Here is a 14,232-nt window from a genome sequence, read left to right as displayed (position 1 = left end):
GGTTTGGTGGATGTTTTGTGAGTTTTTAGGGTTGCAAAAGTGGTAGGGAGGCTGGTTATAAGTGGTATTTATAGGGGGAAGGATTAGGGTTTCAATGGGTTGGGCTTTGGAAGTGTTTAGAAGGGGTTACACCTTGAAACTAGCCCACAAAACCCAACTATATGGGCTGAATTTTGCTGAATTGGGGCTGCCATATTTCTTTATTTTTTTAAAACATTATAATGAGTAATTTTGTTAGTTAAGTTGTGTAATAATGTGCAACAATGTTTCCCCTAACTTGTAACAAGGTGAAATATGAAATAAAACATGATTTAACTAGGTAAAGAGTGTAATGTACAAGTTTTATTTACGAAGCAAGTTCCGTATTTTACAACGATTATGATGAAAGAATGGTTATAAGAACACAAGATTTCCAAAGATAGAATTTCACGTAAGGTTTCTAAATGTAGGAAGTTTGAAAACGCAGGGCGTTACACAAATGATCCGTCAAGTTACGGAAGAGGAGGTGAAGAAGGCTATGTTTTCGATTAGTATAGATAAGGCTCCGGGTCCTGATGGGTACTCTTCAACTTTTTTTAAAAACGCTTGGCCGATTATTGGGCATGACGTGTCGATGGCGATTATGGATTTTTTCTCTACGGGTAAAATGCTTCGTCAGCTCAATCATACTCTTATTGTTCTCATCCCAAAGATGGCTACGCCAGCTAGTGTTACGGATTACCGGCCTATTGCATGTTGTAACGTGCTATATAAATGCATTAGTAAGATTATTGCTGATCGCATTAAAGTAGCGCTGGACGGGATTGTTAGTGTGAATCAATCTGCTTTTGTCCCAGGTAGGAAAATATCGGACAATATCCCCCTTACTCAAGAGTTAATGCACAACTATCATAGAAACTCGGGCCCTCCTAGATGTGCATTCAAAGTGGATATCCAGAAAGCGTATGACACTGTCGATTGGAAGTTCTTAAAGGAAATTTTGCTAGGGTTTGGATTCAATATTCGGATGGTGGATTGGATTATGATTTGTGTGGGTACTCCTTCGTTTTCAGTGTGTGTTAATGGTAATGTGCATGGTTATTTTAGAGGTAAGCGTGGGTTAAGGCAAGGAGATCCGCTGTCCCCATACCTCTTCACTCTTGTTATGGAAATTCTGACGGCTATTTTGAAACGTGAGACATCAATTGATTCTTCATTCAGATTTCATAACAGATGTGAACGTCAGCAAATTATTAACCTTTGCTTTGTAGATGACTTGTTCATTTTTGCTAGAGGAAATATTCAAGAATCAAGAATAGGGAGGCTATTTTATAGGTAACGAGGTAAGTTAGGACTCAAATGTTTAAACAAGCTGGATTGCGAACGAGTTTTGTATAAAATAATACGGGTATAGAATGAACGAATGACTCTTAAAGAGTACAAGTATGTGAATAGCATAAGTGTTGGATAGATGAACGTAGTGTGTTAAGGATGAAGTCTCGTCATGAATAATCGGATATAATGCGTTTGTGAGTTGCGTGAAGTTGTATTAGGTCCAAAAGGTCTGCAACACACTGAATTTCTCATGGCACGTTTTACGAAAGTTTGGTAACATGGTGAAAACACTTATATATAGGAAGTACCAGCGGCGTATCCACCATGTTTTAACCACATTATGTCCGTTTTGTTACTCGGGGTCATGTTACGTTCCGTGTCTTACCATACACAGTAGTACACTCTATGGTTCTCATACGCCTATCACTATAATCCCGTGTGCACCCGCGATTATACTGATCGTCGCATGATCCACATAGCTTGTACTAGTTATGTACGAATCAAGGTATACATGAATTTGAAAATAAGAATGTGTACGTAGAAGAATGTCGTATGTAAGCATGTTTATGTTTAAGCATGTATGGGACCCACGTAAGCGAATCCCTCGGATTACGCTCGCGTATAGGTACGAATGTACGAATCATGAGTAAGGATGAAAGTATGAGCATAAGTTCAAGTATGAATACGCATGTATGTATGAGCATAAACATAAAATGTGTAAGTTGTATGTGTACAAGTAGAAGCGTAAAACGTATAAGTAGTATGTGTATGAGTACAAGCATAAAACGTATGAACATAGGTGTAGGTATGAAAAATAAATATTGCGTATATGGTGTACGTTGAGACATTGCGGAGAAAAAAAAAGTTAAGTATGTAGATACGAACGATATAAATGATGTTATCGCGAGATATCGTCTAAAATGTGTATGATGATGTGCATGTATAGTTGTTTAAACAAAACGTTGAGTTTGTCGAATCAAAATTAGATTGAGCTTGGTTTGAAAGGTAGAATATAGTTTGTATATGTAAAGGAACATAAAGTACTCATTGGTCATGCTTAACGTATTTTGTAATGATTGAAATGCTACTTTTGTTTAAAAAAAAAGAAGTTCACGTATGTTGAAAATTGTTGGTCCCCATGAAGTCTTCTAGCCCACGTGTTTTGAAATTTGGATGACGAGTTAAGCATTGTAGAGAAGGTTTTTTTTTTTTTTTAAATAACGGGTTTGTTTCATTTGCATCAAAACATGAAATTTTGAACTTTGAAAGTTCTTGTGAAAACGTCGACCCTTAGAAAAGAAATTTAGTAAAAGAACTTAGTGATTGTTTAAAAATAATTTTAACAAAGGATTTATTGATGTTTTTGGGTAAAGGGTTACCCCGGTGATTCTATATATTCACAACCAAAGAAAACAAGTAGTGTAGAAATCCTACACTAGTTCAATCACAGGACATGCCCCATGAAAGTAAACACGAAAAAACAAGAAAACAACCAACAAAAAGCAACCCAACTAGACACACTTCTAGAAACAAAATAGACTAAACAACTCAATCAACCATCACCATTTGCGAGCTCAGAGGTAACAATCTCCCAATCGCCTAGCAGCCTTCTCACATTCGCACAATCTTTAAGCTTCGCACCCATTAGTTTGTACCGAACCTGTTGGATAATGAGAGCACTTATAGTTTCAGGAGGTCTCAATTGGTTCTTGAACATTCTCGCATTCCTCTCCTGCCATATGAAATAAGCACTGGCCGCAACTAGTAATCTAGCAACATAGTTGTCTACAGATTTGGACTTGGACCGCACTAGAAGCCAATCAACAATATCCACCCACTTCGCATTGACTGAATCCATTCCCACTTTATGTCTAACCCCCTGCCAAACTCGAGAAGAGAAATTGCATTCAAAGAACAAATGATTATGAGAATCATGATCAGCATAACATAGCAGGCAGCACATCATATTCATATTCTTACGCCGCGAAAAATCCCACTTCAGAATCTTATCCTGGGTAAGCAGCTTTCGCCTCATGATTAACCACATTAAAAACGCATGTCGCGGAATGCATTGCGAGAACCAAACAATAGGGCACCACTGAACATCCAAATGACGGTGCCTGATAGACTCCCAAACCCCAGCCGAAGAGAACTCACGAAATTGATCACCTGAACGCCACAAAAGTTTATCTTCCTTGTTCGAATCAAATATCAGTTGATCAAGTTGGATAAGAACAGGAAAAGTGTCTCTCCACGCAACTGGCCATCTCCAAGAACCATTAGAATAAATATCAGAAAATTTAGACTCCATATTGAAACCTGCATTAGCAATAGCTCTAGGAGAAATAATCTGATTCAGCGGCCCTAGATGACTCCACGAATCAAACCAAGCTGAAGTCTTCGCGCCGTTACCCACCTCGGACCAAACAAAATTCCTCACATCCTGCCTGGTTTGAAGAATTTTCCTCCACGACCAGCAACAACTAGAGGGAACAGTACAAGACCAAAAACTTTTGCCCTTCAACCTGTAAGAATGAATCCACTCTACCCATAACGATTTGCGCTTAGAAAGAATACTCCAGATATGAGAAGACATAAGAGCTTTATTAACATCACCAATGCGACGGATACCTAAACCTCCTTCATATTTAGGAACACACACCGAATTCCAAGAAACTTTAGCCCGACCCTTCTGAAAGGCACTATTTAGGATTTATTGATGTTGGAAAGAGTATTTGGTAAACGGTCATATAACATCTATGAGGTCTTATAAGTAATTGAGAAAGGTTAGTTTGATTTCGATTAAGAGTGGAAGTCTCTAGTATGATGATATAATGTGAACGTGTTTCAGTTAATCAATCAGATGTGAAGTTCATGGGCAAGAGATTCATTAGACCGATTAAATTGATAGGTAGCATTTCGTAAGGTTTGGAAATTCATGTAGTAAAACGGTAAAGACATGATTAAGAATCTTGTGTATATGATTTGAGTGAAAATGGATGGTAGAATAAGAAGTACGTTTGATAAACAATGTATTTTGAAATCGGTATAAGTAGGTATTTTGAATAATGATAAATGATTTAGGTATAAAACATGATCGGGTTTGCATAATAAAATATTTTGAAAGAGAAGTTTTGGGTAACGGTCACCTAAGTAAGGGAATCACCCCTAACTCGTTGGTGAGGTCGTTTTAAGGGAAGAGGGGTGGAGTCAATCGTCAAGGTAAGGAAGTCACTCCAATCTCGATGATACCTCTCCACTAGTTGTTACAAGGAATATGAATTTAAATTATATGAAAATCATGCATATATAAATGTATCGAAAAGGTTCGATATGTTGTGCGTGTGAAAAGAGAAATCAAAGGTAAACTCGTGGTTGAAAGATTGCATCGTATAAAATGAACAATAGAAACACATGTTTGACCAAAGTTTGGAGTGTTCCAAACGGAACTTTGACTAACCAAAGTGGTCGAAAAGTCTTTTGAATTTGAGGAGCATGCTTTGGCCTAATAGGTAAAATACTCTCGCCGACAAGTCGGTTAACGGTATTTACCCTTCCGGTTACTACATGTCCCAAATCAATCGAAATTTCGAGACTTGGCGGGATTTATGAAAAAATCAAGGAGTGGAACTAGTCGACAAGGTGCGGGTTTCACCCCTATCTTGACGATTTCGTATCCTAAGTGTGGTTGGTACTCGTCGGGTCAAAATTTAAATTTCGACATGTTGACGAGGGTCCACTAGAATTTGAAATTTGAGATTTGCTATTTAGATGTGGATTTCACTCCTAGCTCAATGGCGATATCTCGTGTAAAAAGAAGAATAGATAGGTTGAGAGTCGTTCACTAAATTGTGGGTTTCACGCCTATTTTGGTGAATTCGTCTCATTTGTACAATATGAGTGTTGTCGGATTTAGAATAATCAAGTAAAATGCATGAGGGAAGTGTGTGTTGAAGGAAATACACAAGCAAGTATAAACACATAAGAAAGCATATCAAGAATGGTACTTAAATAATGAAATGATAAAACAAGTGTTAACACATAATAGAACAAGCTTTAATGCGTACGAATAACATGTCAAATATTACACATGAGTAACATACATGTTTAAAAGAACATAAATAAGTAACAAATAAGGTATCATGTAGTAGTCCAAGCAAAGCATACGAATAAGGCTCTAAAACTATAGACTAGGTGAAAGCATTCCTACTTTTCCTAATTCCCTATAGTTATGGCTCTGATACCAATCTGTCACACCCCAACCAATGGCGGAAACATCGGGATGAGACGAAGTGTGAAGATTGCTAGAGACATCATAACGCTATTTGTGAAAATATTTAGAAATTCCAAATTTCATTTCATTTCATAACTTCAAATAGTCAACATTACAAGAAATTCAAATACAACAAGTTTAACATAACAACATGATAACATAACAAAATTTGATACAACATATTAAACCCTAACGTCTATATGTGTATCTAGGCATCAACGCTACTTCTTTTCTTAGCATCATCCTCATCAACCTGTAACATGTTTAAAATAAAGTTCAATGCAAAAGCAAAGGCGAGTATACAAGTTTGGTACATACATAGCATAAGATAAAAGTGTGAACAATTCCTCATAGCAAGCATGCGATTCAAGATAAACATTAAATATGGCATGTGTCTAACATATTAAACCAAGAAAACGCAACTTGCTCATGACATAACCAAAGTTTCAGTAGAGGCGGGTCGTCAATCCTATAGCGCTACATATGTCAAGGTTTGGCTCGTACGAAGTTAATGATAAGTTCAACACATAAGAATCACCCAAATTTAAAGTATCAAGCCATCACATATACAAGCATTGTTATAGGAATATTCGTGTGTTTAGACAAAAGTTCATGTGTAAGTTTCAATAGGTAAACATGTTACACCCCAAAAGTGGTAAAAGTAAAAGGGGAAAAGTACGAGTATACTCACAAAGTTTGCATATGTTTTCCGATTATCCAATTGTTGACGAGTTGATGAGGTTAGAAGGTTGAATGTGCAGGGTTAAAGTTCATGTATGCTTAGAGTCGAGATTCGGTATTTAAAAACAACATAAAAGTAAGATATGAGAATAGCATGTGAAAGTAATCATCTTCAACCCATAACACTTGTATGACACTTGGTAACCACAAGGGTTATGATAATATTTTCATGAGTTGAACACCCATAAGAATCACAACAAGGTTTAGGTCTTAGGTGATGTTCTACTACTTTAACATATAAACATGAGTTCAACATTAAAGGTTCGAATGAGTGTATATATATATCTAGGTTAAGTACTACATATTATTTAGTCCAATAATTCAAGTAGGAGGTAGAAGATTAGAATCTTCATTTAGGCACCTCGTGTTATCATAGATGTCATGTATGGGGTAGGAAGGACATGCTTCCATTTAGGAACCCCTTGAATGTTCACCACTTCACTTGGTGTAACAACAACCAAGGAGGGTCACGAACTAGGATTTGCACAATAACATAAACAACCTAACTATTGAGAAATCATCAAATCATGTGAGGATTGTATGTAGGACAACCCAAGTTGTTCCATAATCACTCATGTATCAAAGGCTATGTTTGACATGATTTGTGGGTTGAAACCCTAAACAAAACACCAAGTTTATGAGGTTTAATCCTCTGATTTTAAATGTCTCAACCTTGTTTTTAAGCTTAACCAACCATGGGATAAGTTGTAAGCATTAGGACATAGGTATGAGATGTGTTGAACACAAGTTACATAGGTTTAAACAAGTTTTTGATGAACATAAAAACAAACAGAAAGTTTATGGACGATTTCGGGGCATTTCCAGGTCTGATTTCTCCAAGGAGAAGTCCAGGAATCGAACCCCATGATTATACAAGCAAGTAGGAAAAAGAATCGAGTGAATCGGATAAGAATTGAGTGAGTTATGCTCATTTTCGTGAAGGGGTGTCAATCTACTCGAACCCTTGCTTTCAGCTACGGTTTGGTGGATGTTTTGTGAGTTTTTAGGGTTGCAAAAGTGGTAGGGAGGCTGGTTATAAGTGGTATTTATAGGGGGAAGGATTAGGGTTTCAATGGGTTGGGCTTTGGAAGTGTTTAGAAGGGGTTACACCTTGAAACTAGCCCACAAAACCCAACTATATGGGCTGAATTTTGCTGAATTGGGGCTGCCATATTTCTTTATTTTTTTAAAACATTATAATGAGTAATTTTGTTAGTTAAGTTGTGTAATAATGTGCAACAATGTTTCCCCTAACTTGTAACAAGGTGAAATATGAAATAAAACATGATTTAACTAGGTAAAGAGTGTAATGTACAAGTTTTATTTACGAAGCAAGTTCCGTATTTTACAACGATTATGATGAAAGAATGGTTATAAGAACACAAGATTTCCAAAGATAGAATTTCACGTAAGGTTTCTAAATGTAGGAAGTTTGAAAACGCAGGGCGTTACACAAATGATCCGTCAAGTTACGGAAGAGGAGGTGAAGAAGGCTATGTTTTCGATTAGTATAGATAAGGCTCCGGGTCCTGATGGGTACTCTTCAACTTTTTTTAAAAACGCTTGGCCGATTATTGGGCATGACGTGTCGATGGCGATTATGGATTTTTTCTCTACGGGTAAAATGCTTCGTCAGCTCAATCATACTCTTATTGTTCTCATCCCAAAGATGGCTACGCCAGCTAGTGTTACGGATTACCGGCCTATTGCATGTTGTAACGTGCTATATAAATGCATTAGTAAGATTATTGCTGATCGCATTAAAGTAGCGCTGGACGGGATTGTTAGTGTGAATCAATCTGCTTTTGTCCCAGGTAGGAAAATATCGGACAATATCCCCCTTACTCAAGAGTTAATGCACAACTATCATAGAAACTCGGGCCCTCCTAGATGTGCATTCAAAGTGGATATCCAGAAAGCGTATGACACTGTCGATTGGAAGTTCTTAAAGGAAATTTTGCTAGGGTTTGGATTCAATATTCGGATGGTGGATTGGATTATGATTTGTGTGGGTACTCCTTCGTTTTCAGTGTGTGTTAATGGTAATGTGCATGGTTATTTTAGAGGTAAGCGTGGGTTAAGGCAAGGAGATCCGCTGTCCCCATACCTCTTCACTCTTGTTATGGAAATTCTGACGGCTATTTTGAAACGTGAGACATCAATTGATTCTTCATTCAGATTTCATAACAGATGTGAACGTCAGCAAATTATTAACCTTTGCTTTGTAGATGACTTGTTCATTTTTGCTAGAGGAAATATTCAATCAGCAAAGTGCATTATGTCTTCGCTGTCTAAATTTACTAAAATGTCAGGTTTGATTCCTAGTATTCAGAAGAGCACGGTTTTCTTTTGCAATGTTACTAGTAATGTGAAGCATGCGATCCTGAGTGTGATGCCGTTTGTGGAGGGCTTGTTACCGGTTAAATATTTGGGTGTCCCCTTAATATCGTCGAGGCTTCTTTACAAGGATTGTAGTATCCTAGTGGAGAAATTGGAGAAGCATATTATGAGTTGGAGAAATAAACTGCTTTCGTTCGCAGGGAGATTACAGTTAGTATTGTCAGTTCTTTCTTCGATGCATATTTACTGGGCTTCCGTTTTTATTTTGCCAACTCGGGTGGTTCACGACTTGGAGGTGAGAATGAGGAATTTTTTATGGACTCAGGATGTTTCGTTCCAAAGAGGGAAGGCAAAGGTTTCATGGAAATCTGTTTGTCTTCCTAAATTTGAAGGAGGTCTGGGTATTAGACGGATTGGTGATGTCAATAAGGCTCTTATGGCAACTCATATTTGGAGTATTATCACTAAACGTAAATCGCTTTGGGTTGACTGGGTGCATGATTACAGGTTGAAAGGCAAGAGTTTTTGGGTCTGTAAAATGCCTGCTAATTGTTGTTGGAGTTGGCGGAAGCTTCTTCAGTTACGGCCGTTGATGAGGGATCATTTTAGGGTTCAACTTGGGGACGGGAGAATGACTTCAGCCTGGTATGATTCGTGGTCCGATGTGGGGCCGCTGGGTAATTTCCTCACTCCTAGGATAATAACAAATGCAGGATTTCGATTGGAGGACTCGGTTGCGGACATTTATGATAATGGGGAGTGGTCATGGCCTGCTGCTTGGCGTGATCTTTTTCCAGTCCTTATACAACTAGATCAGATCCAGATAAGTCATAATAAAAGAGATAAAGTCCAATGGAAGGATGGGAATCTGATGTTGGAGGTCTCTGCATCGAATATGTGGCAAACGGTTCGATATAGTGAAGCGGAAGTGGATTGTAGCAGGTTAGTCTGGTTTGCTAAGTGTATTCCAAGGCATGCGTTTCTCTTGTGGCTGATTATGAGGAAGAAATTGTTAACCCAAGACATTATTCTACAGTGGGATCTCTCACGAAGGAAGAATATGAATATGATGTGTTGCTTGCTATGTTATGAAAATCATGATTCTCACAATCACTTATTTTTTGAGTGCAAGTACTCGTCGAAGATATGGATTACGGTTAGACAAAAAGTGGGTATGGACGATGTTGCTCCGAAGTGGGAAGATGTGGTGGAATGGCTAATGCTGCGTGTAAACTCCAAATCGGCCGGTATGTATGTCAGCAGGATTTTAGTAGCAGCTACTGCTTATTTTATCTGGCAAGAGAGAAACGCTAGATTATTCAAGAACCAGTTGAGACCACCGGAGCACTTGTGTCATGTAATAATGGCTACGGTTCAGTATAAAATCATGGGAGTTCGGCTGAAGAGAACTGATAGAGTGGCAAGGCTGTTGCAGGAATGGGATATTCGTGATGATGGAAACGAAGGTGGCTGATTAGTGATTCGAGTTAGATTTTATCTAGTTCATTAGACTAGTGGTTGATTTGGTTATCTTGTATTTTGTTTTCGTTTTTTGCGTGGTGTTACTTTCATGAGGCATGTCTCATGATTGAATTAGTGTAGGCTCTCTACACTACTTGTTTTGTATTGGTTGTGAATATATAAAATCACCGGGGTAACCATTTACCTAAAAAAAATAAACTGATTTGGATTCAATCTTTGGCCGCAATTCAGATTCAAGCAAGTTAACGTTCTGAAGGGTTGTGGCTGCTGAAATGGATGAACAAAATGCAGACAACGTAAACGTCTTTGCGAGGAAGATAAAGAATATTGACGGTAAACCTTTTGAGCCAAAACTAACGTCAAATATAGCTGCGAGGGTTTCCGAACTGAGCAAGAAGGTAACCTTTATGCTGCCACTAGATGATGCTGAACAGGTTGGTCGGTCTGATTCTCCTAATCAGCAGTATGCTAAGGTTCTTGATAAAAGAAAGGTAGCTTTTGTGCTCCCGTTGAATGATGTTAATCCTATCCCTCGAGCTACTTCTCAATCGTACACTAATGTTGTGTCAAACAAACAAGCTGAGCAGGGTGGTGTTAACATGGATTCTTGCTCGAATGCTCAAAATTCAGCTAGGAATGCAAATGAGTCGGCTGATCAAACTCCTAAAATTAATTTTAGGTCGCTAAAGTCGGATGTCTCCTTGGAAGGAGTGGATGTAGTTTTACCAATTGATTCTGTTCGTCAGGTTAACAGCAGGTTAGCAAATACTCTTTATGGTTACTTCCTGGGGGATAGAATTGCTTATCCGGTTGTTGAATATTTTATGAAAACAAATTGGAAAAAACATGGTTTTCAGAAAATTATGATGAATTCGAATGGGTTTTTCTTCTTCAAGTTTGAAGATAGTCAGGGTATGAATAATGTTCTTGAAGGGGGTCCTTGGCTGATTCGGAACAAACCTCTTTTTCTCAACACTTGGCCCCTACAAACACTCTTAAAAAAGAAGATATTAAAAAGGTTGTGGTTTGGGTGAAATTGCATGAGGTTCCTCTAGTGGCGTATACTGATGATGGGTTAAGCATGTTGGCGTCTAAAATTGGTTCTCCTTTGCGGTTGGATTCGTATACTATTGATATGTGCAACGAGGCTTGGGGACGAAGCAGCTATGCTAGGGCCCTCATTGATATCTCTGTTGAACATGATTTTAAAGAGGTCCTAACCATGGCTATTCCTGAGTTGGATGAGAACAACTATGTCAATGAGACTATTCGTGTGGAATATGAATGGAAACCCCCGAGATGTGCCCACTGTTGTGTATTTGGGCATGATTCTGAGGAGTGTCCAAAATGCATTCGATCGACAGTGAAACCTCCTACAAACAGTCCGAAAGTAGATGAGGATGGTTATACGGAAGTCAAGACAAAGAAGAATATAAAGAAAAGCGGTTTTCAAGTTAACAATCAAAAGCCCAAGTTTGAGTATAGACATGTGGATAAAAAGAAAAAGGCAGTGAGTTCTTCCTACGTGAATGCGCGGTGCACTAGTTCGTCCAAGGTTCAAACACACAATTCGTTTAGTGCTCTTGGGTTTGTTGGGGGGAATGGGGGTTCCTTCCAGGGGAGATATAAAGGGGGGCGTGAGCTAAATGAAGAGTCTGACGATGACGAGGTAGAGGTTATATTTTTTTTTGGGTAAAGGGTTACCCCGGTGATTCTATATATTCACACCCAATAAAAAACCAAGTAGTGTAGGGAGTCTACACTAGTTCAATCATGGGACATGCCCCATGAAAGTAGAAACAAAGAAATCAACCAAGAAATACAAATCAAACTGAAACCGAACCACTAGACTACAATCTAGACCAAACCAATGTAAAAAACACAAATTACTCAGCCACCATCATCTACAATGTCGTTGCCATGAATCTCCCACTCCCTCCAAAGTCTTCGCACATTTTCCGTTGTCTTCAATCTCGCACCCATTAGCTTGTATCTAACCAAACTAATGATATTTTCACTAACAGTCTCTGGAGGACGCATCCGATTCTTGAATATCCTGAAATTACGCTCCTGCCAAATAACATAAGCACATGCCGCCACCAGCAGCTTCGCAACATAATCAGATGCTAACTTTGATTTGGACCGATCACGAAGCCAATTGATGATATCCTCCCATTTAGGTTGAACCGTACTCATGCCCACTTTTTGCCTCACGATATACCAAACTTTCGTGGAAAATTCACATTCGAAGAACAAATGGCTATGAGAGTCATGATTAGCATAGCAAAGCAGACAACACATCATATTCATCGTCTTTCTACGAGAGATATCCCACTTAAGAATCTTATCCTGCGTGAGAAGTTTACCTCTCATAATCAGCCACATCAAAAAAGCATGCCTCGGGATACATTGGTTAAACCAGACAATAGTGCACCAATCTATTTCTGTACCTTTGAAACGAACCGAATTCCAAGCCTCCGAAGACGAGAAAACACTTGTGTTATTACCATCACGCCACATAACTCTATCAGGATTATTCGGCCGGATATTGACATGATCTAGCTGAATCAGAACAGGAAAGAGATCCCTCCAAGCAACCGGCCACTTCCACTGACCGTTGGCCTGAATGTCAGAAACCGAATCCTCTAACCGGAACCCAGCATTTGAAATAACTCTTGGCGAGATAAATTCCCCAAGCGGCCCAATGTCACTCCAACGGTCGTACCAAGCCGAAGCCAAGGCCCCATTGCCAATATCAATCCAAAAGAAATCCCTCAAAACCGGACGAAGATTAAGAATCTTACGCCACGAGTAGCTACACGAAGAGGGCATTTTGGCAATCCAAAAGCTCTTACCTTTTAACCTGTAAACATGAACCCAATCCACCCACAAAGACTTCCTCCTCGTAAGAATACTGCAAATGTGATTAGCCATAAGGGCTTTGTTTACATCACCGAATACATCCTACGTCTTCCAGTACAGGGGCAAGCACCTCTCACATAAAGTTGTCCAATGGATAGGTGGCTTCTGTTTCATGCTAAGGGGCTGCCGGTTGGTAGCAATTTCATTTTTGATGATGGCGGTTGACGTCGTTTGTTTGTTTTTTCGATTGTCTACTAGTTAGTCATTTTCATGATTGTAGTAGGCTAGTTTGAGGTGGTAACTTGGTTTGTTTGCTTTTTTGCTTACATATATGGGGCATGTCCTGTATATGAACTAGTGGGGAACTCATCCTCACTACTTGTACTTATTTGGCGGTTATCTATAATAGAATCACCGGGGTAACCCTTTACCAAAAAAAAAAAAAACTATACAAGTAAATTGATAACTTGATATGAATCGCTTCAATTCGCCATTCACTAGGCATAAACAATCAGAACTCCCCCTTACAACAAACTATTTTCCCATTATGATTTCAAAACACTTAAGTTTGTTTTAATCAAAATGGTTTTTCCGAAAAATAAGGTTTGTTGATTTTATAACCACTTTTATGTTGGGGTTCATCATATTGTTATTCACCACTTGAAATGAGGATTACATCAAGTTCAAATTAATGACCTTGACTAATCACTTTGTAACAAATAACCTTCGAACCACTTGTAGGACGAAATCACTTTTTGTGAATTTCTCAAGAAAGATGCCGATTCCTACTCCACACTTACCAACCTGGGAGTTCCGGCAAGTCACACTTAACCTTTTTCAAAAATATTTTTCAATAAAGATGCCGATTCATGCTCCACGATTAACCACTTGGGAGCTCCGGCAAGTCCTTAACCTGTAAAAATTTTAACAATTTTAAAAATTCTTTCACAAAATCAATTTTATCAAGAATAATGCCGATTCCTGCTCCACAATTACAAACTTGGGAGCTCCGGCAAGTCAGGTTTTTTAATCAAAGAATATATCCACCCAAGCCTGACCAGCCTTGGGTAATACCGTGTTACCAACACTCGGTTTCTTACCTCCCATCTTCTTCTCATAGAACTCTTTAACCCCTTTGACTTTTCTGTCAATCATTTTTCCGAAAATATGTTTCACTTTGGGGTTAAAGGCCTTTTCAACATCAAATTCTTTCTTCTCAG

At 38.6% G+C, this 14,232-nt stretch overlaps 2 protein-coding genes across 2 annotated transcripts; both read right to left on the bottom strand.

Annotated features, from left to right (window-relative positions):
• Nucleotides 1–2,866: 2,866 nt before the first annotated feature.
• LOC110888157 lies at nucleotides 2,867–3,625 on the bottom strand. Its single transcript, XM_022135697.1, has one exon. It carries the CDS (start codon nucleotides 3,623–3,625, stop codon nucleotides 2,867–2,869), a length of 759 nt encoding a protein of 252 aa, XP_021991389.1.
• Nucleotides 3,626–12,040: 8,415 nt separating this feature from the next.
• LOC110888156 lies at nucleotides 12,041–13,084 on the bottom strand. The gene has a single exon (XM_022135696.1). The coding sequence runs from the start codon at nucleotides 13,082–13,084 to the stop codon at nucleotides 12,041–12,043; it is 1,044 nt and encodes a 347-aa protein (XP_021991388.1).
• Between the last annotated feature and the right edge of the window lie 1,148 nt (nucleotides 13,085–14,232).

Source organism: Helianthus annuus, chromosome 11 (assembly GCF_002127325.2).
Source record: "Helianthus annuus cultivar XRQ/B chromosome 11, HanXRQr2.0-SUNRISE, whole genome shotgun sequence".
In the NCBI taxonomy this organism is placed as follows: Eukaryota; Viridiplantae; Streptophyta; class Magnoliopsida; order Asterales; family Asteraceae; genus Helianthus; species Helianthus annuus.
The sequence above is the reverse complement of the archived record's forward strand: the minus strand, read 5'-3'. Positions and strand labels throughout refer to the sequence as shown.